Genomic DNA, 22,698 nt, shown 5'->3' with positions numbered 1-22,698 from the left:
GCCTTAATTCAGGTACACCTCGTTCCCTAGTTACCATCGGATAAAAGCAGAGAAGCTTTAAAGTCCATACTGGATAAGAATTCAGGGGATGCACTTAAGGAAGAGCAGACCCTCAGGTAGCCATCACACACGGCAGTGGAGCGCTGTACCCTGGGTGTGCCGTGGCACACAGGAGCTGTACCTGCACGTGCAATCCCATGTTCAGGGCAACATGTGCATGCTAACATGCTCTCTCTGGACCTGGAATCACAGTCCTCCTGGTCTCAAGTAACACAGCAATTTCCTCATTCCGTTCTCAGTATTGATTGAAACAGATAATTCTCTAGTCAGGAAATGAAAACAAAGACTAAAAATGGAATTGATTTTAAATTGTCATGATTGATGCACGAGAGCATGTGTTGCATCTGACAAGGTCAGCATTCACATTTTGTTTATATTTTTATTTAATTAAGTGTATTTTATTTATTTTATTAAGTTTTATCTTTCAGTCATGCTGGGTTGAAATTTATCCTTGTGAATACGTAAATTTGGTACAGCTTTCACCTGCACCACATCTTTATTATTTCACCATTTTGAAGGTAAAAATCGTTTAAACACTTATTAAAAAGCTCTAAGGAAGCCATGTAAGCATAAAGAGGGAAGCAATGCCAAAGACAGAGTTATCTGCAAGAAAAACAAATGTTCCTAGCACTGCTAACACATGAACGTTCCCAAGTACTGTAATATGAAATTCCTGAGCCAAGAGCAAGGAACAGAAAGAATTTATGTTAAAAACGTTAACAACTCCCTATGATGAAATCAGACAATGAGTTTCAGAACAAAAATTCTGGAGTTAAAACTCAGAGGAGATATTAAAAAATTGAATCAGGGCAAGAATAAGTTCTTTTAACTTCCTGGTGCATTCCAGGTATTCAATTACTTCACCCAAAGCGCAGCTTGGTCAAAGAGTAAGTAAAGAAAAAAGAAGTGCCCCAGGAAACACTCGATCAACATGACAGAAAAGCACTCTGAAGTGGTGCAACCTTTCTGCACCAATGATATCTGTAAAAATACTATAGAACAGCTTTCCAGGTGAGCATTTCCTCACATACTGTAGCACAAGAAATAATTTTCTTCTGCCTTTGGAGAACTGAGTTAAAAGTTTGTCCTTACACCTTGCTAACCATTACCACTATTTCTTAATTTTTACATATTACAAACAAATGGGACAGATTCCAAGCAAACAGTCCTTAACAGCTCTATCCTACCTTAGCTGGGAGTACCACAGTGCAGACGCCTCCCCGTTAGTGCTGATGGCTCATTCCTGGTGTTTTCATGAGTCAGGTGCAGGAACTCTTGATGCAGGGAGTCAGAGCTGAAGCAGGTGTCTGCTTTCTGTCCCCTCCACAAATTTGGAATTTTACCCTTTTATAAGACCATGCAATCTCTAGACAATTCCCAGCCCTACACGCCTCCCCACAGTGGGGGTTGCTCCCCAGGCTGTTCCAGGCGTCTCATTCAGTTGTTGGGCAGCCTTTTTTTTATTTTGCTTTGCTGTTGCTACTTCCATTCTTAAAACAAAGGGTGCGCTGCTAGCTCTCAAGGTTGTGCTTTGTCAAAGACAAGTTACTGATCATCAGGAAGTTGTTTTCGCTGCCATGGCCTATACTTTCAAGTCGTGCCCACGTTTTCAAGGCCTTTTACAGGCCACGCTTTAGCTGCACCTCATAACAAGAGGCAGCTGGTATCAAGCTCTGGTTTACATAACAAGCTTTCATTAACAAATTGTTAACAAATGCAGCACCTCAGTTACCCAAAGGCCAGGGCTTTTTACCAGCACTAAGTACTGTTATGGGGCTGCTGGGCACAAAAATGCACAATCAGTTACACTGTGCTAATGTGCTAAAGCCTGGGTTCCGAACAAATGATGGTAAAGTTGGCTTAGGGGCTGCTACCGTCACTGGAGCAACAGGACTCTGCTCCAGCTACTGCGAGGTGAAAGGAGGGAGGAAATAGCTCCACCTGGTGTAGCAGCGTGTACCTCCATGATTTTACTACTCACGGTTCCCTTTATTAGTGCAGCATGAAACGCTTCGGAGGATGGGGGGTAGTTCAGTAACAGTTTAGGATCCTCGGAGAACAAGCACATGAAGTAAATGCCCAAATACAGTGGAGATGGTAAGGCCTCCACCAAGAAATAAATGTAACAATATATTAACATAAGGCTTATGTTTTGCTTCCATAAGAAGCTCTTAGGTTATTATCTCCTTCATTTCAAAAGCCTGGTAGGAAGCCTATTGCTGTGGAGAAAACCAAACTATGCTGCCAAAAAAGCCACTCTAAGTTGCAGTAGTTGTACATTCTCCAACAGTGGCAGAGTAAACATGTTTTCAGGTACAAGAAAGATGGAGAGAGTTTATTTACAAGGGCATGTTATGACAGGACAAGGGAGAATGGTTTTAAACTGAGAGTAGGTTTAAATTAGATAATAGGAAAAAATTCCTTACTGTGAAGGTGGTGAGGCACTGGAATAGATTGCCCAGAAAGTTGTGGATGCCCCATCTCTGGAAGTACTCAAGGTCAGGTTGGATGGGGCTCTGAGCAACCTGGTCTAGTGGAAGGTGTCCCTGCCCATGGCAGGGGGTTTGGAACTGGATGATCTTTAAGGCCCTTCCAACCCAAGCCCTTCTGTGAGTCAACATTCTTGGTTTTCTCATTTTAAGAATCTTTACCTCACTGAAGCAAAGCTTCAAGCTCTTGGGTTAGAACTTTCCAACTTCCTTTTCTCTTATTAAACATGCCAATTCCTAATTTTATATGATGCTTTTCATCTATACATGTTGTGACCCGTTTTGACAGCAGTTAAAAATAACCAAACATTAGAAGTAACTATTTATTATGAAAATAATGTCAAAACATTTATGTCTACTCCCTGAATTATCAAAATATACAACAGACTTAGTTGTCTAGAAAACAAGGCAAAGTGCATTGCAGTGTATGAAACTGCTTGTGTAATATCCATTTTTAGTATAAATATTAATGATCTTCAAAGTCTTGTTGAATATCATTCAGTGCATGTGTAAGTCGTCGTATTTTATTTTCCATGGCTTTTTTATTGTTTGCCATTTCTTGCAGAAGCTCCCGCATTTCTTCTTCAACAGAGTAAACCTGAAAGAGCACACAGAGAAGAAACAGAATTCTTGCTTTTCTTAATACACCTAAACCCATATAATCTTGGCAATTTTTAACACTGATAAGTAATGCAAGACTTACATGCTTCTGTTTGAATATGCTATGCACTACTCTTGCTACTGGATGCAGTAGCAACATCTTTCTTTAAAAGAATGTATTGATCTGCTCGGAGATAGCAAGTACTGTATCGACCCAGAAAGTTATTATGGAAAAAAGTGCACCAGTTGTCATGTTAAGGAAGAATGCAGTAGGCAACAGAAACAGTAACTGTTAAGGTTGGCATAAGTGAGTTAAATGGATTATCTGGCACAGTCATCATTACCCTTGCCTGTATAGATAAGGAAATGTTTAGCTAGTGATTCGTAGTGGCTACATAGCATGGAGCTTTACTTTGCTTGAATTCAAAACTTCATGATGGCAACAAGTCTAGAGATTTTCTTGCTATGCAAAGATTGAGTACTAAACCAGGACTGTTTCCATCCAGAGTCAGCCTGATAGATTGAAACAGGAGACTTCCAAGCACCACTCTTGTAGCAGCTGTAGAATAAAAATGCAAATATAATAAATATAAAATTGAGTACTAAAATTACTTTTTCATTTGCTGCTTCAATTTGTTTTTCCTTTTCATTTGCCAGGTGCAAGAGTTCTTCCTGATGTGCTGCCAACACTGACTCAAGCTGTTTTCTGAAAGCATTATCCATTTTATGAAGCTTTTCCACAGCAATCCTAAAAAAACGATTAAAAAAAAAATCACACTCCCGCAAACAGCTGAAGTGTTTTGCTTTGTCCAACTCTGCCTTTGATAAGGTTTTAATAACATAAGCATGAAGACAATTGCATATTGGCATCAGAAGGTGTCCTGTTTTCTCAAGTACATGTTCTAGCTTTATGCACTGTGTTTAGGACTCTGGGCATTCTCTTCGGAGAGGCATTTAATCGCTAGCAAAGGATATGAAGATTAGGGCTTGCTACTGTCAACATGGATAAGAGCTCCACCTGTTTTCAAACATTTCCTTATGCTTTTGGTTCCCAAGAAGGGAATGAACTGCGTGATCCTGTGAATGGCCTGTGAGCCTCTGTCTCACAGAAATAGAAAAGTGCCTCCTTCACCATAAAGAAGCATTTTCTTTAACTCCAAGCACATTCTGCTTTTAAGAGATAATTCTTAAGTATGTAGGAACAAAAAGCAATGCAAATTTATACAATAAATTTACAACAAAATTCTGAAACAAACCAGAATTATTTAGATCAAAAATTTTAGTTTCACTGTTGTTCTTCTAACACTTCCAAACCCCAGTACTATTGACTATTTGAGGTGGTTGGTTTTGTTTGGCTTTTTTGTTAGTGTTGTTTGCTGTCGATTTGTTGTAGTTCTGTTTTTTTTCTTTTTATGCAGTCTTATTAACTATCTGGTATTTTCTCAAGAGTAGTTGGGAGGAAGGAAGAAAACCATGAGAAGTGGGCCAAAGAATAAAGTAAAAATTACAGTAAGAATCTAAACTTATCACAGGCATCAGTCTAACAAACTTCTCCATCATTCCAGAAGCATATGAAATAATTTTCCAGGTTATGACTACTTGTTTCTGTATCATCTCATATTTAACTATTAACTGATCAAAGAAATTGACAGTACAAGAGGAATAAGAAAATATTAAAAATCTTGCTATTTTTATGGGAAAAGAATGACAGGTAATTTAGAAACAGTCTGTTTGTCACAGACTCAAACAGTGATTAACAGACACCAAGGTGGGCAGGAGTGTTGATCTGCAGGAGGGCAGGAAGACTCTACAGAAAGGATTGGGACTGATTGGATTGATGGGACAAGGCCAATTGTATGAGGTTATTTTCAAAGAAAATGGAAATTAAGAAGTTCAGACAACGAATGCTGTAACTGAATGCCAGTTCCATGAAGTAAGTCACCTCTACAGCAGGAATTCCTTCTAGGCCCAGTTTGTAACTGGGCTCACCAAGTAGTTAAAAAGGCATTAACGCATTCTTTCACCACATAATTGAGCATTTCTGCAGTTATTAATAGTGCAACTCTACAGTAACTGAGTAGTCACAAAATAAACTAATAAAGTGTTCACCTTTGACTTTGAAGGCTTTTATTTCTCTCTTCAATCAACTTCTTCTCTTTGAAATCGAAGTTCTCCTTCATTTGTTTAACCTGTACCTCCAGCTGGCTTAACAGCTCTCCTTTACCTTGCCACCTCTTTTTCAGTGCACTGAAAATAAAATGCACATATTTACAATTAATGCAAACACCACTTCTTAGGAGGGCAGAAAAGTTTTTCATGCTTCCATCTTTCCTCATTTCTGTGAGTTTTAATAGCAAGCGAGTACTCTCTGAACATAGAATAACTTCAGAGCTGTGTTGCACACAATGATCCCAAAGAATTATTGTGATTTGTATTACCTGTGTGCATTCTTAATGTCATCAAGTTCTATTTCTTTTTCTTCTAGCAGTTGCTTTAATTCGTCTTTTCTTTCATTTTGCCTTTCTAATTTTTCTATTAGCTTTTCACATTCAGCAGCTTTTTCATCCAACTGCACTTGAAGCAATTTCTGAGCTTCCCGATTTTCTTCATGCTGTTTTCTGACTTGTTTCTCTTTTTCTTGTAAGCCCTTTAGAAGACAAGTATTTTAGAACACATAAACTTTATTGTTACTCCTTAAGAGTATTTGTTTAGTCTACGATGGAATAAAGCAGAGAAGAACGTGAAAGTTTACTCTTCTGAATGTATGAAGAACACTTAGAAAGTGATAGTCAGTTACTTAGTCAGTTACTTAATCTTCATCTGAAAGAAGTCAGAATAAAAAGCAAAGTCATCAAAACACAAATCTGAAGTTGAAAGCAAGTGAAGAAAAAAGTTATTTTGAACTCTTATTCTACATAAGAGTTGAATAAACAACTTATACGTAAGTCACTGAGCTCACAATCTGTAACAATGAGTAATGCATCTAACTTTGACATAACATGCTACAAAATTTTGATTAATAAGCTAGTCTTAAGTCTCTAAATGAGACAAATGGAATTCTGGGACAAAACATAGTACCTCTGCTGCCAAAACACTGTTTTACAAGAACAAAATAAAGAAAAAATATTTATGTTGTAAAATAAATGTTTTTCCTTTTCTTTTAAACACTCAGGAAGAATTATGCTATCCTACTTTCACCTCTCTCAAAACCATTATCAAGAATAAATTGAAGCAAAGCAAAGAGAAGAAAGTCTGTACATAAATATGGTTCAGTGGGAGATTCAAAGTACCATCACTGTGCATCAATTTAATAAAAAGCCCTCTTCTGCTCTCAGTGAAATGAATTGCCACTGACAGCCTGATTGTGATCTGTGAGTTGGTAAACTACGAGTGCAGACCCAGCTTTCATCACGGGCTTTGTGACAGCTAAAATTAAGACTTGCAGTGAAAATTAAGCACACAAATTGTCAGATATGGCACTTACTTCTTTTAGTCTCCTAATTGTTTCTGTCTGATCATCCATTATTTTGTTTTTAATTTTTATGGTATCACTGTCCTGTTCCTTTTGCTTTTTTAACGTGTCAATCTCATTTGTTAAAACTTCAATTTTTGCCTCCAGTTTCCCCCGATCTTGTGCAAGATGAGCTCCTACACAAAACAGGATTTTCACATTACAGCAACTCATGTTATAGATGATTTCAAGATGTAGAATGTTGGGAGATGGGGCTGGGGGAGGAAAAGGTAAGAACCTTACAAACCAAAGTACTGACTATTTTGTCCAATGGAAACACTGTAGGGATTTTATCTGTAGGTAGATAACACTTAAGAGGAAATGCAGAACTGAAGGTCTGTGTTTTATCCTTTTTGAAAACTTCTCTGAAAAATAGTTGACAGCAAATCTTACAGACCCCAAAGGACCACAAGGTGGTGCTGAGTCACATGAAATTAAAAAATGCCCAAACTTTTTTTTTTCCTCCCAGCATTTAACACTCTTTTAAGATATATACTGAAATTTTCATATTAGACTTCCCTGCTAGATGAGAAGTAATACATAACATTATTTACAAATCCTTGTTTTTCTAGTTTCATGTTTAAAAGTTCTTTGTTCAACATTATGGTATTTTCACATTTTCAGGAAACAGATATATTGTATTCGCAGCTGACTCCCACAAATGCTGTTACAGATCCTATACCAGCCTGTGTGCCACAGAACACCTATTTTTGCACATCATCTTTACAACTGGATAAGATCAGGAAGGCAGCCAAGGGCCCTGTCATGATTACAACTATATTGGAGTGTTTATTTGAAACATAAGATATTGAACACCACCATTTCTTCTGCAAAAGAAAAATAACCTGCTATTTTACCCTGTTCTGCCAACTCCTGCCCCCATATTTTTCTTTCCATTTTTAGTCCATCAATCACAGATTCCTGGGCTGTCAGCTGGGAAATAAGTTTTCCATTTTCCTTTTTTAGAAGTTCAACTTGAACAGCCTTTTGTTTGTCCTCCTCAATCAGAGTTTCAAGTTCTTCAGTTCGACACTATATGAACAAACATTGGGAAAAGACAGTAAGATCATTTAAAACAACATTCAAAATTTCAAATCAGTACTAATGGATTAGGAAAGTAATACTTATATACAGCAGATTAAGTTCACTGAGAAATATTCTACTTGCATTCATGGTTCTATCTGCATCTTGTTCCAGTTGTGAAACACATATGTTTGCTTCAAATAGACATACAATTCCAAAAACCAGTAAAGCTGGTTTCTAAATAGCCACTATAAATTCTCAATGTCATTATAAAAACCCATTTAGAATTACAAATGCAGAAGTCAAGAAAAGCAAAAGAGAAAGTAAAGATATTAAAAACTGAATCAGAAGGAGACAGAAGCTGGGATGAACTTTCACTTCCAATGATAAGTATTTATTTTCAGTTATCCAAGCTACTTTTTGTTTTACTGATTACAGCTATTTAATGTAGGTATTTTCCAATTTTGTTCTTAGAAGCACCACTGACTGGCAGAATCCTATTCTGTACAACAACATAATGTTTGGACACCCTAACAGCAACATGTAGAGGGGAGATTAGAAACAGCTGTGCAGAGGTTGTACTGCACCCAACTTTTAGCACAAAGCTGGACTAGATCACACGACCATTTAGAAGTTATGTTCTTAAGATTTTTAAGAATTAATTAAGGATAATAGGATAGTACTAGAATATGTTACCACAAAGCAACTGTGCCCACAGTGTTTAAGATTAAAATTTGACAATTAGTAGATAATGAATAATACTGCTAGTATTATACAAGTAGGAGATACTAAGCTCCTAACAATTACACTGCATTATTTGTTCAATTACATTTCTACTTCATGTACAATGACCAATGCAGAAGCATGTTCTATTTCCTTGAATTTACAAGGGGTCAGGAATATTAACGTAGTTTTGATTGACCAGCTGATTATATATAAACTGCTACTGCTCGAAGGGCAAAGAGTGCACTTTTGACGACAAGAATGAATCTAGATTTTTCTATATGGGGAGCGGTGTTTGTGAGAAATAGAAGTGCAAGATGCAAGAATAAAGGCTGACATGCAGTACTGGGTTTTGGTGCAACAGGAAACCTGTGTTGTTTAGTTTATCAAGCTTGTACGGAATCGTTAACTTTTATAGATGAAACATTACAAAAAAATAACATGTAGTTGAAATGTTTTGAAACAAATACCTTTAGGTTTGCTGTAGCTTCTTCATTTGATTTTGTTAAGTCTGCAATTTTTCCTTTCTGTTCCTCCACTATATTTGTCAGGTCTTGGATCAGACTTGCCATGTCTTTTTCCCTTTGTTCCAACTCAAAGAGGGCTTGTTTGTGTTCAATTAGGTCAGCAGAAACTTTTTCAAAACCGTGTTTTACCTAAAATTTTATAAGACATGACTTAAAAAATGCTAACATTTCAAAAAAAAGTGTGCATATATAAACACAAGTGACATTTGAATTTTAAGTGAAGACACAGAAATTCATCAGTGGTCTATGAAATTAGTGAGTATTTGAAACTGGTTTTCTCCTGGTTTGTTGGTGAAACTTCTACTTGAAAAACAGCTACATATTCTACCCAGCTACATATTTGTAGAAAAAACCCAAACCCAACAAAACATAACAAAAAAACCCCAAACAAACAAAACCCACACACAGAGAAAAAAAATCCATGGGTGGATAGGAAGCAGAGCAGAAAAACCATACTTGGTAACTGGAAACAATACCTTGATTTAATCTCATTGTTAAAATTGACATTAAAATCTCAAAAGAAGAACAAAGTTCATTCAAACCTTTTTTTCTTGCAACAGAAAGACTTGAAGGGTAAACCCCCTGTCTTTTCTTTCCCCTCTTTTCCCATCTATTTAAAACTGATTTAAAACGAAGAAAACCAAGCTTAAGGTGAAGCATTTAATATTTTATTTAACATATAAAAAAATGTACATACTAGCCACAGAAATAAATTCTCTAAGGAATTTAGTAAGCAAGCAAGTGTCGAATTTGAGTTTCAAAATGTATATCCAAAATTCAATTTGGAAAATTTACACAATATGGAACTATATTATTAAATACACTTGTATATGTGTTTAACTATAACCTTATCAAAACACAAACCAAAAAAGAGTAAAACTTGTAATTGAATATATTCTAATAGAAGGTCAACATATTTTAAAAGAAATTAATAACATCAGACAGAAGGTGTTTTTAAAATTTCTTTTGATTATGTTCTACATATAAACAAAAATGCTGGGGTTTTTGAGTGTTGACTTGGCATTTGCTGTCATTGTTCTAATCACTGGTATTTCAAATCTTTCTACCAGTATTTTTGCATGAATCCTTAGAGCAAAGACCATAGGGATAAAAAACCAACCCAGCAAAACACCAAAAACCACACCCAAAATATCCTCCCAAACCCAGCATACTTAAGAGAACTACAACCCCACCTAGTGGGAGATGAAATGTTCCCTCAGTCTTACCTCTTCAAACTTTTTTGCTTCGATTGTTAAAGCTAAACGAAATTCATCTTCTAACTCTCTGTACTTCTGGTTTGACATGTCAATTTTCTCCTGAAATTCTCTAACATGCTGCTCATGCCTCTGCTCCTCTTTAGCCATTACTTTTGACAAAGCGTCTTGAAATTCAGGTCCGTTTAAAGCAACTCGGGTTTCAAGTTCTTTCCTGAAATTGTCAAGCATACTTGAGACATGAACTGCAGGATCTCACAAAGCTGCTTTAATTCATTTCCTTGGCCTTACTGAACAAGGATAATGAACTACATAATAAATGGGATAAATTCCTTCATCGCACAGACAGTTTTCAGTCTTCTATGACAATGGCCCTGGCATGAGGAAAATTCTGTTGACTACTGTTAAAACACCCAAAGGAATATCCTTACTTTTTAATTCAAACGTTTGTAGAAATTGTTCAATTGTGCTTTTCCTGTTAGTTAGCACTTGTTTGCTTTGCTGTTAGCAAACATCTGGAAGTGACACTGGAATCAGAGAAAAGCCGTGTACAGCCAGACACCCTCTTCTGCAGTCAGTCATTCCCTTCACCCGCACCCAACAACTGGTGCTATTCACTCAGACCCAAAACCTGAAAAGCAGCAGCAGCAAGAGGGACCTAAAGGACAATGATGAAGCAAATCTACCCTGTACTTTAACACTACTCTGTTCATCTACTTAAAATCAAAACAATATAAAATAAAATATCCACTGTCCTTCACATTACATCTTTTGGAGCTTTATGAGGTAATTATTGGAAGTTCTCAAAACACAGCTATCAGATTCTTCCCATCTAAACCTGCAATTTTCTTGGTATCTGAATACATTTTCCCTTGTTAAATTCAGCAAATGTAACCAGCTTATTTTATTAATAACCTTTGTTATATATTACTATACCACACGGTGCTTCTTGCTTTAGTTTGTACACATATTTGATTGTATTAGCTGAACACCACAGAACTTAGCCTCAAGTATTTGCCAAAAAAAGGGAAATTTTCAAAGAGGAGAACAGCCAGGCAAGTAACTCACCCTCCACCCACAAGCAAGATACTGCAGAAGCTTACTGGTTTTTTGGAACACTGTGTTACTGTAGCATATGCAGCTCTTCAGACAGTAATTCACATACAATTTTATTTTTATCTGATAATTCCTGGATTACAGATCGAGTACTTAAAATAAAGAATTCACCCATATAATAAGACAAGAACCATTCACGTGAAAGGCTGGAAGTTGCCTACATGAACTCATGAGTCAGGAATCTACAAGATATTTTTAAATGAGCAAGAAAATGTGTGGGAGTACATCTACATTTTCACAAAGACCATCTCTCCCACTAATCAAAAAAACCCCAAACAAAACAAACCCAAACAAAACCACACCAGTACTTTAGAACACATTTAAGCAAAACATGTTTGCAACACAAGCATCTCTATTAACTTGTGAAAAGAAAATAATGACCCCATACCTTCGCTCTTGCTCTCTTAATACAAGAAGCTCATGTAGTTGTTTTACCTTCTCCTTCTGTTGTCGGACGGATATTCGCAGTAACTGTACTTCTCTTTCATTTGCTGATGCTTTAAGCTCTGCTTCTTGCACCTGTTTCATCTGTGTGGAATTCATAAAGACAAGAACAAGATTTTCTTAAATCTGTAATCCAGTCTTCATGTCTTATACTAGAATGCAAAGGAACAGGTGCTTTCTACGAGTTTATTTGAGCTTTTTTGTTTGGTTTTGGTTTTATTTTGGTTTTTTCTTAATATATATTGTAACACTTGAAGAAATTTAAGACAAGATGTTTAAAAAAAAGTCTTAACTTAACTTACTACAACACAAAAAGTGACCTTAATAAAGAACCAAGGGCATTTACTTAATTTGTAAAGAACTTAAAGGTGTCCTGCAGAAGCAGAAGTGCATTGACAGAATGATTTCCTCAATTAGAAACTCTCATATTGTCATACTTGTATTAGTTTCAAACAAAACATTTTTAGATGTTTTCAACAGAAATTTCTTTTTTTAACACTCCACTTTTGTAAAAATCTCCATCTTTCTGATTTGTACAGTTTAGAGTTGCTGAACAGAGCTGCTTTCTAATGATTTTACAAAAAATGTACAATCAGTATAAACACCAGATGGCATACTCCACTTTTTCTATTCGATGCAAGCTTTTATGAGTAATTCCATTTTATAGACTTAAGCCTTTTAAATACAAAACTCTTTTCTGATTCAACATGAAGAAAAAAGATGAGAAAAAAGTTATGAAAAAGATTTTGATTACTCATTAAATGGTAGTTCAGAATCAGGACACTTCAGAAGGCTAAGTTCTCATGTTCTACATGGTAAGCCTTTTCATGAATAGTTTAATGAGTAACTTTTAGACACACCCCACTGTATTCCTTTGTTTTGTGGAAGAACAGAAGCAATTCTCTCCTAAATTGAAGCACTTAAAAAATGCCAAGCAAGAACGCATGCAAATTTAAAGACTACCTGAAAACAGGGTACACATTTAGATGCATAGTAAACTTACTCATCTTGAATCCCCCTTCAAGAGGTCATCTAGTAATGCTGACTGAAGCTGACTTAAACAGTGGCTACATGGAGTAATTTACCACTGAAGGTAATTGCCAGGATGTAGGTGAGAAAGCTCTATGAAATATTCTAGAATTTCTTAATCTTGGAATTGATAAAATAGGCCAAATGTATATTAAATCTGAACATTCAAAAATACTATTTAGTTTCTAGAGCATCATGATTATTCTTTGAAACATAATTATTACAGAGTATTTGCTACAGGATCTTAAAGACAGGAACAAAGACTTTCCCTTAATAAAGTTTTGCAGTTGATAAAAACAATGCTACTACCACCAAAAGAGATGACTTATTTCTACAAACTTATTAAAGGCAAAATAAAAACCTCATACATCAATAAGGTGTATCCATCCTTATAGGATAGAAAAAAACACACACACACAAATCCCACTCTTCTGTTCTCTAAATCACTAAATTTAGTACATTTCAAACTGACAGGCAGATACCTGATCTAAACCGAAGGTCACTTCTAGATTCTCTAACAGCTCCAGGGTATCTGCTGCTAAGGAAGAAATGGAAGAGCCACTCAAGTGCCCGAACAGGAGCCTAAAGTAGAGAGTGTCTTGAATGGTGCTTTGCAGTTTGTCTGTCAGCACACTCCCTGATTCTCATTCCTTCCAGGGAACCTGAACAACATCACTTCCCAGAGCACCACACTATCAGTTTATTGACTTTTCATGGATGTGGTAAGAGTCAATTTTTTTAAGTTCAGTGAGACAGGAATGGACTAACATAGGAATATAAACAAACAAAAGGAATAGACATTGGAGGACACTGAAAATCCAGCAATTAATTTTTCAGAAAGAAATAGTGGCAGTATCTGGTCCAGCATCTTGATCTTATATATTTGTATCCTCAACAAAGAGCCCTGACTACAAAAGCATCATTATCTTCTCTAGCTGTAAAAACAAAACAAAAAAATCCCAAACAAACAAAAACAAAACATCACACAAACTAACCAGAATCTTTGAAGTTCTCAGCAATCACTGTTTTGTTCTGGTTGCAATTAAAAGCATCTAATTCTTTAGATCAGCAGAACAAACAACCCTCAGATTTCCATCCCAGCAGTAAGATCTCTACTGATTTTAGCAATATTTTAAAAAACTTGTCTTTGTAACACTCTGTTTTCAGAAAATATCAACTCTCAGTATTATGTACCTAGGATTTGTTCTCCTGTATCTTAAGACCACATCACATGACATACTTCTATTTATAAAATACATTAACTGACAATTAAAATGGATACCTGTTATTAATTACTACTATGTAGAAAAAAAGCCCCAGGTTTTATTGTGCAAAACTCAAGACTCAATGCTGGTAAAATGCAGTGTTTCTTTGTATTCAGGACTATGGTAGCCACCCTGTTGCCACTGTATAACTTACTCATGAAAAATATTTACCTCTATTGCTCGCTGCTGCAATCTCTGCGTCTCCATCTTGGACAGTGTTTCTTCTAAAGCTTGCATGGCCTTCTGATGTTCTGCTTCTTTATTTCTTGCCTGATTTAGTTCATTAGTAAGTCTTTCAGTTTCACCTTTCAACTGTTGGACATCTGCTTCGAGTCTTGCTTTGGCATCTCTCTCTTTCAATATCAATTCCTTTAACCTGAGAATAAATGCAATGCAGTTGTATTACAAACATTTTACCTGTAAGTTTGATGCCAAATACATTGAGAAAAAGGCATTAGTAACTGTTGTAGCAACATATCTTGGTTTTTACTGCATTTTACTATTTACAGCACTGTCACGTAAAAGTGTTTAAAAAGATGTAAACTATTACTTAAGTCATGTGTAGCATTACTCTATGGAGCTTCAATTTAAAAAACCTGAGGTGGAGACAACCTCATAGATACATCTTTTAGGAAATGACATTCCACTATGACTTTGCTTTACATCAATTTCGAACATACACTATCCATTTGTAATTTAATAATTATCTTCAGAAACTCTAAAATATCCTAAATATTTTATCAATTTTTATATAAGATCTATCCCAACAGAAGAGAAACATAATAAGCCTCTTATAGAAGATGGTATAAATGTAGATGGGTATAAAATAGAAGTGGGAGGTGAACCTAAAACAAGAAGGGGAAAAGGGGAAATATTCAGTCAGTCACGGATGGTAACTCAGGAAGCACGTGGCTTGGTTTTTCCTAAAAGAAAGAAAATGTGGTTTTGATAAATACAATGCAGTTAAAAAAAGACAAATGGAGCAGACATCTCCAAAAATAGGAAGATCTTTTGAAGACAAGGCTGCTGCTCAGAACAGACAAGGACGGGGACAACCATCTCTCTGAAGATTTACTAGGCCTGCCCTGCACAGCACATAGCCTATGGGCTGACTCTGGCCTGCTAGAAACATTTTTTTTCTAATATGCTGTGCAGAAAAAAACAAAGAACACTCTAGGTATATGTGGAAAGGGAGACTGGGAAACAGAAGGCAGAAGTATGACATGGGACAGCTACTAGAGCTTGAACTGAAGGTACAGTTATGATACAGATTGTTTGGAAAGTAACAGCTAGAACTGTAGGAAAGTGGCTCACTGATCCTGTTCTACAAGAACCAGAAGCAAGCTGCAGAAAGGAATGTCACTAGTTAATACTGAGAGAAATTCTAGCACTACTTCTTGATGCCTTATTTTCCAAGTATATTGCTTAAAGCTGTTCTTGTTTTTTAAGCCTACAAAATGAATTATTGGAAACTAAAAAAAAACCCATAACAAACTCTTAGACTACAGCATTGTTTCCCTACCTGTCTGTATTGTACACAGCCATACTCTGAATATTCTTTTCTTCTTTTGCATGCTTCTGTAGCTCACTGACATGCTCTAATAATTTCTTCTCTGCTTGCTCTGCTTTCCACCTCCTTTCTTTTTCCTGATCCAGTTCTTGAATCAGTGCCTTAGCAAAAATGTGATAAGCATCAACTTACTAGGAAATATTCAAGCATATCCAAAAATAACAAACAATATTTATAATTGTAGAACAGGAATTTTTTGTCTCTCTGGAATTCATGGATGACAGAAGAAAGTGCAAGAGACCAGGCCAAAAACTCCCATAAAAGTGAAAAAAAATACATCCTCTCCCAGTTGACGCTGCAAGAACTCTACTACTTTTGACACTATCTACATGCAATTATTTTTGTCACCTCCAGTTTTAGTTTGACCAGGAGACATATGTTTGGCTTCAGGTGAAGATATACTTTTATTTAACTTGAAATGATGCAAAACTTACTCGGTATGTTGATTCCTCTATGCGATTTGAATTACATTCTTCTACTTTTTCCATATTGCTCTGCCTTCCAGTTAGTATTTCAGCTTTTCTTCCCACTACTTTAAAATGAGAGTCTTTCTTATTGGAGCATGGACACTTTGAGGAACTCTTCTTCTCTTCCCTATATGCAGAGTTTAAACAGTAACAGTGGATTCAGATGCTTTTAAATGAAAAAAAATTACAGTTCTGTGCAGCAGCTGAATACTAGAGAGTTCAAATCATTTAGAAAATAATTTGCAATCAGACCATAGCGGCAACAGCTAAATTCAAACATTCATGATCACATAGACATGAAATAATTTTAGAAGAGTAGAGTAGCTGTAGAGCTGCAGTGGCTTACTGAACTAATATATTCCAATTTGTATTGTCTTCTACTCATCACTTCTGGTATTTACTATATAAATCAAACAAATCACTATGGCATACTCAGCTTCATGAAGGATACATATTCTTGACCATTGTTCTGACACCATGTATGTTTTATTTTTATTTTTTAATTACTCAGTTCCATCTGTGGAGAATTCTTTTGTAACCACAATTTAAAATAAAGATGGAAATACAAGCTGTTGTAATTTGGAAATATTTGTTCTGGAATCTTCAGTTTTATTTCCTTCTCACATCAAGACAGAAACTGTGCTCATAAGGAGAAATGACTGAATGAAGCCTCAGTAGCTACTCATTTTCAGGGCATTTTTAACTGAACTGATTTACTCAACTTACCACTTTCAGCGAAATGTTTCAAGCTAAAACTTTGCTCATGCTGACAATATTCAGTTTAGTTCATTTTGGCTTTATATGGTAAACATTGGGATACCTGTCAGCTACTTTCTTCTTTAGATGACTTGCATGACATTTCATGGATAAGGTAGTTTTACGGTAAGTGGGGATCTTGCTTCCTTTCATGACCTTTCTGTTGTTCTCTTTTCCACTCTCATTTTCACTCTCAGAAGTTGGATCTGTGTCTCTCTTAGCTTTGAGAGCACTTGGAGCAGCTTCCTGTCTTGAACTACCAGATACCTAAGAAGAGAACAAAGTTCTAGATAGAAATGTTACAATTTCTGATTGGCTAATTTCTAACACTTATTCAGGAGCTATTTTTAAAAAAGTTCACACAAAATAATTTTGATAAAAACTAAATAATTGCTTCCAATTTTTTACTTTTACAATCCCTTCCCTCCCTGCTAAAATATTTTGCTGTTTTAAAGCTAAAGTAAACCCAGGATGCTTGAGAACATATAGTTGTTTCCTTTTGAAATACCTGAAGTTTGGTAAAATCCTTGGGCATAAAAAGTTGGTGAAAAATGTAAAACAAATACAGCACTTAAAGCCAAAAAAGCCATGCAAACCCTACCACAAAGCAAACCCAACAAACTTAAGCTACCTATGTTAATAAAACAAACTATATTACCTGACAAACATGTCAGACCAAGTAGACCTATTGGCGAAATTAATTTTCACCAACTGTCCAGGTACTCTGGTGCATTTCATGTTTTACTCTGGTTCAGCTACGATATTGACAGCTTCAGGGTAAAATAAAAAACATAAAAAGAATTTTCTAATATATCATGATCAAATAGATCTGCTAGTCCCATACACTATGGTTTTTATACTGTATGAAAGTTGTCATGATTCAAAGTACAATCTTCAGTTTTAAAGACTTGTTTTATTTTATTCCCAGCTTCTCAAAATTATTAAGAACACATTAGCACAGTCAGTCCATACATACCAGTAGAAATTCTCTACTCTGGTTCAGCAAATGTTTCATTATCAGAAAGGCACACCTTATCTTACAAACAAAACTTGCTGTGCAATCACAGAAAAAAAAAAAATCACCTTTTGCAGTATCTGTAAAATCTGATCTTCTATTTTTTTAATCCTTATCTCACTGTGTATTTTATCAAGCTCAGTCTTCTCCGGTTCAGAAGATGAGACCAGCTCTGTGGAGGAGCTGGTGGCACCTTGCACTGGTATCCTTGTACGCTGCCGAAACTGAGCCAGTGCCTGGTCGATGTGAGGTGTTGCCAGTGGTAAGGGGACATGGTTCTATCAGAAGAAAAGACAACCCTTGTAGCATTAATATGGGGCATGCAATATGAAAATAGAACGTGTCATTTTTAAAATCAGTACACACAAACTATGGCACCTGATCTCTGGATGAAGGGCACCCAGATGAAACCAAAGAATCCATAATATCTTCTAAACACTGCAAATCTGAACAGTTTTCTCCTGCCAGGTCCACTGGTTCACCAGAAATATTTCTTCCATCTAGAGCTGTTAGCTGGGGCAATGACTGAAGAACAGCTTCCCTATAACCTTGAGAAAAAGACCACATTTAAGTTGAAATCAAGCTCCTAAGGAGATGTCTAGTATATTAGGTACCTCATCATCTTAAATGATTCACTGCATTTTTAATGTAAGAAAAAAAGGAGTGAGTTATCTACAATTGTCTCACCTTTCCCCACCCAAGGCTTTCAACAGACACCACTACAAATTTAATCAACTGGGAAGCTGCCTGCCTAGTCCTGATCTACACAAGGATTTCCCAACCCCCATCAGCACACTGCAATTGCACAGACAACCTTTCAACATCAGCCTACTGCACCCAAACAGTTGTACCAAATGGAAGGGCAAATGAATGTAACGGAAAAACAAATTCCAAAAGGGCTTAGACAACTTCATCCTCTCTCAGTGAATGAAGTCAGGCATTATGAAACTGTAAAGCACTGAAGTTAACATTTTTAAATTACTGGAATTTGGGCTGCTGAACACTGTGGTTTTGAAAGTGCCACAAAAGACAAAGATTTGAAGAGGTATGTAAATACTTGCAGAAGAAAACTAGTGGCATTTTCTAAGTTAATCAGATAACTTCAATAGTGCTCTTACTGTTTCTGTTGTGCCTGAATGTATTTGTAAAACATGATGGGTGTGCCTGACAAGATTATTTAGAACCTTATTTGGTTTTCCGCAGGTACCTCTGATGTTTCTTTTCTAACTGTACGTATATTACACCTACATCAGCTGTATGCTCACGATACGGTTGCTATTCTGTATTGTTGTAATTCCTACTGTCCTACTCTTCATAATGAAATTATCTTTGAGCTCTCCCAAAAGTATCAATCCTCCATTTCTACCTTCCTGTAAGAGATTTTCCCTTCTTACACACAAATCGACACCAATATAGGATGCTACAATTTAACTTGTTTGAACTTAGAGCGCAACATTTTAGCGGCCTGAAAAACCTACCCCCAAACCAGAAGCTCTAAACAATGCAACTGAAAGTGATGTATCCACATGCGTTCTCCAACTTGTCTCCATGCTGCCTAGTGAAACACCTGCCACCTATTGGGATGAAAATGCTAATTACTGCAGAGGTTCCTAGAGTCTGTCACTGCTAACCAAAGCAGGGGGAAAAGAAGGAAAAGCTAACAGTGCTACTGATCTTTCTTTTGTGTTCTCTATCAGTAGCAGACTATCTACTTCCTGTGCCTGCCCTCTATCTATACAGTTCAATAACTCTTCGTACATTCTTTGAATTCTCCACCTATCCAGCTTATAATATTAATACTCCTTCCTTCAGGCCATGTGGCTCAGAGCTCCATCCAACCTGGCTTTGAAAACTTCCAGGGATGGGGCATCCACAACCGCTCTGGACAACCTGTTCCAGTACCTCATCACACTTCACAGTAAAGAATTTTTTCCTAATATCTAATCTAAATCTATTCCAGTTTGAAGCCATTCCTCCTTGTCCTGTCACTAGGACACTAGGACAGGACTCTTGTAGACTCCTCTCAGGTACTGCGAAGACACAATTAGGTCACCCTGAAGCTTTCTCTTCTCCAGGCTGAACAATCCCAATTCTCTCAGCCTTTTCTCACAAAAGTCCATCCCTCTAAACATCTTGGTGGCCCTCCTCTGGACTCACAAGTGAAAATGTTGAGCCTTATCAAAGCATACAAGTTACAATTTTGAGAATATGCCATGGGGAAAAAAAAAGATTTTTTTAAATGGAAAACGAATTAATTTTGACAGAATTTAGATTTCTGCAGGCTGGCCAGTTTATGAATGAATTTGCAAGCTTCAGAAAATGGCTCACAGCTTAAGGGAAATTACTGACCTAATGAGCACAAAATATCTACGTAAGATAAGATCCATACCTGCTGTATGACACACTGGATTGGCTTTTCCATTTTTTTCCAGTGTGAGGATTGTCAAACAGCGCAGCCCCTTTGCACACTGAAGTAAGTGATTAATATTGCTTACACAGTTGCTGTGAAGGTCAATGTGGCTAATCTTATGCCTGGTTCCATGAAGGGATCGAAATCCTGTAAATTTCAGAGAAAAACCCAAACAACCACAAAGTAATGTTTTCTGCTACAGTCCTAGACTATGGGGTTTAGAACAAATAGCATCTTGTTGAAAAATATCCAGTAAATAATAGATCATAACTGGAAATGAGAGAACAACACTTGCTCCATATCCTTGACTACATATGTTAATTACTTATGCTACTCTACCACAAAGTACAACAGTTAAGCTAGCTATGTGAACTAACTTTAAAGAAACAGATTAATCTCTGACTGCTAAAAAGCATATAAAAATAAACATTTTCCTTTAAGTTTCATTTTATAACTCAGCTCATTAACAAAATTGTTACAAATGTTATTTTAATTTTCCATTACAAGTTCTCTTGATTTTGTAGCATAAAATCTTACAAGCAATAACTGACCATTTCAACAAAGAGATATAGAAGAGAACTTCCATATCATACGTAAAGTTGCATTTTTGTTCTATAAAACTGAAAGACAGGAATATTTTGGAAGTAAGTTTGAAATGTTTGTTGTACTCCTTTCGGAACAAGCTTGGCCTCACCAAACAAAGAATAAATTCCAGTTCAGAACAATCTTTGGTGTTAGAAACTTGAAAGCTGAGAGGAGCAGCAATTGCCATCTTTATTAGAATTATTCAGTGAATTGGCACTTGAAGTGCTAGAAACTTCTCAAAATACACTCGGTCGAGTTTTTCAAAATTAAAGTGAGGCAAATGCTTTATATTGCACAGCACATGGCAAAGTCACTTACCAGAGAGATCGTGTATGTGATTGTATGACAAGTTCAGCATAGTTAAATTAAAGAGTTTTTCCAGTCCTAAACAAAATGAGGAAAAAACAGAAACAGTATGATTTGCAGAAGAATGCTCTGCTTTCATCAAATTCAAAGCTTGAAAAATGAACCTTTAAAGATCATAACTACGAATTATGACATTAAACCATAATCATAATATAAAAATCAGGTTTTCCTTCTAAGTTAAGGCATTCTGCTATGATAAGGCTTACAAAGACTCTATATATGCATCTTAAAATCTACTTTATAAAATAGTTAGCATACTAATCCATACTAACTTAGTATAACCTTAATTATATGCAAACATTCCAGAAGTAAACTTTAGGACGACTCTTAGAAAACCTTTGTAACTTGCTAAATGGACAAAAATAAACAACATTGCAGACCCTCCACTTTGGTTAGCAGGTTACAGGACAAGCTCAGGGTGCGCAGGTTAGCCAGGGAACTGAGCCCCTCGATGCGGCGGATCTGGTTTGATGACAGATCCAAGTGCTGCAAATTCCGGAGGTGGTCGAGCCCTTGGATCCTGGCGATGAGGTTGCAGTGGGCGTTGAGCGTGTGCAGGTCCGAGTTCAGGGACACGTCCCGCAGGCTGCGGAGAGAGGAGCCCACCGTCAGCCGGGCAGCTCCGCCCCTCGCCGCGGCCTGCCCTCAGCCCCGGCCCGTCGGCACTCACCTCTTAACGCCCTTATCCATGAGGCTGAGCTCGCCGGGGATCCCCGCCATCCCGCCGGGACCCCGCGCCGGCCGCATCTCGCTTCAAACCTCCCTCGCCTCCCCCGGCAGCGCTCCCAGCCTCACGGCCGGGACACAAACGCCTCACGGCCGGGACACAAACGCCTCACGGCGGGGACACAAACACCTCACGGCCGGGACACAAACGCCTCACGGCCGGGACACAAACGCCTCACGGCCGGGACACAAACGCCTCACGGCGGGGACACAAACACCTCACGGCCGGGACACAAACGCCTCACGGCCGGGACACAAACACCTCACGGCCGGGACACAAACGCCTCACGGCGGGGACACAAACGCCTCACGGCCGGGACACAAACGCCTCACGGCCGCGCCGCCGCGCTCCGCTCCCGCCGCTTCCCGCTCCCGCCGCGGGCGGGCGCGGCCGCGGGGAGGCGGCGCTGCCGGAGCCCCGCGCAGCGCGGGCCAGCGTGGGGACGGCCCCTGCCTCCGCTGGGCTCCCTGCCGCTCCCTGCCGCTTCCTGCCGCTTCTTACCCATCGGCCCAGGAAGGGGCTGGGTCTACAGACCGGACTGCTTTGAATTTTTGTCGGGGGCGTGTTGGGGGGATTTGTTGTTTTTTAGAGCTCAGACGGTATTAAGAGTTTCACAGAATCACAGAATAGCCTGAGTTGGAAGGAACACACAGGGATCATCGATGACCACCCCCAAGAGTCACAGCATGTGCCTGAGAGCAATGTGCAACTCAGTCAGGCTGGAACTGTGACTGCCTCCCTGGGGAGCCCGTTCCCGTGCCCAGCCACCAAGGGCTTGTTACCTCAGTGAGGTTTTCTGAG

At 37.7% G+C, this 22,698-nt stretch overlaps 1 protein-coding gene across 3 annotated transcripts; it reads right to left on the bottom strand.

Annotated features, from left to right (window-relative positions):
* Positions 1–2,858: 2,858 nt before the first annotated feature.
* Positions 2,859–22,105, bottom strand: LRRCC1 (leucine rich repeat and coiled-coil centrosomal protein 1). 3 transcript variants are annotated; one of them, XM_032128537.1, is made up of 19 exons: positions 21,841–22,105; positions 21,551–21,756; positions 21,123–21,188; positions 20,199–20,366; positions 18,188–18,357; positions 17,878–18,087; positions 16,859–17,061; positions 16,006–16,165; positions 15,524–15,672; positions 14,173–14,377; positions 11,652–11,791; positions 10,160–10,361; positions 8,877–9,062; positions 7,518–7,692; positions 6,634–6,797; positions 5,588–5,796; positions 5,259–5,396; positions 3,762–3,897; positions 2,859–3,147 (listed from the first exon to the last, which is right to left on the bottom strand). In XM_032128537.1, the coding sequence occupies exons 1-19, from the start codon at positions 21,915–21,917 to the stop codon at positions 3,016–3,018; spliced, it is 3,096 nt and encodes a 1,031-aa protein (XP_031984428.1). In that variant the 5' UTR covers positions 21,918–22,105; the 3' UTR covers positions 2,859–3,015. The 3 variants fall into 3 exon arrangements, with proteins under 3 accessions (XP_031984428.1, XP_031984437.1, XP_031984444.1); XM_032128546.1 differs by lacking the exon at positions 3,762–3,897; XM_032128553.1 differs by lacking the exons at positions 17,878–18,087; positions 18,188–18,357; positions 20,199–20,366; ... (1 more) ...; positions 21,551–21,756; positions 21,841–22,105 and adding an exon at positions 17,453–17,864.
* Between the last annotated feature and the right edge of the window lie 593 nt (positions 22,106–22,698).

This window comes from Corvus moneduloides, chromosome 1, assembly GCF_009650955.1.
Source record: "Corvus moneduloides isolate bCorMon1 chromosome 1, bCorMon1.pri, whole genome shotgun sequence".
NCBI lineage: Eukaryota > Metazoa > Chordata > Aves > Passeriformes > Corvidae > Corvus > Corvus moneduloides.
The sequence above is the reverse complement of the archived record's forward strand: the minus strand, read 5'-3'. Positions and strand labels throughout refer to the sequence as shown.

What these genes read in the sequence shown, in the direction of transcription:
- LRRCC1 (XM_032128537.1), bottom strand. Translation starts at nt 21,917, where the DNA reads ATGCGGCCGGCGCGGGGTCCCGGCGGGATGGCGGGGATCCCCGGCGAG. An exon ending in AAGAAGAAAGTAGCTGACAG is followed by an intron (nt 16,166 to 16,858) that starts GTATCCCAATGT and finishes CTCTGCATATAG; the next exon opens with GGAAGAGAAGAAGAGTTCCT. An exon ending in GCTGTGTACAATACAGACAG is followed by an intron (nt 14,378 to 15,523) that starts GTAGGGAAACAA and finishes ATTTATTCTCAG; the next exon opens with GTTAAAGGAATTGATATTGA.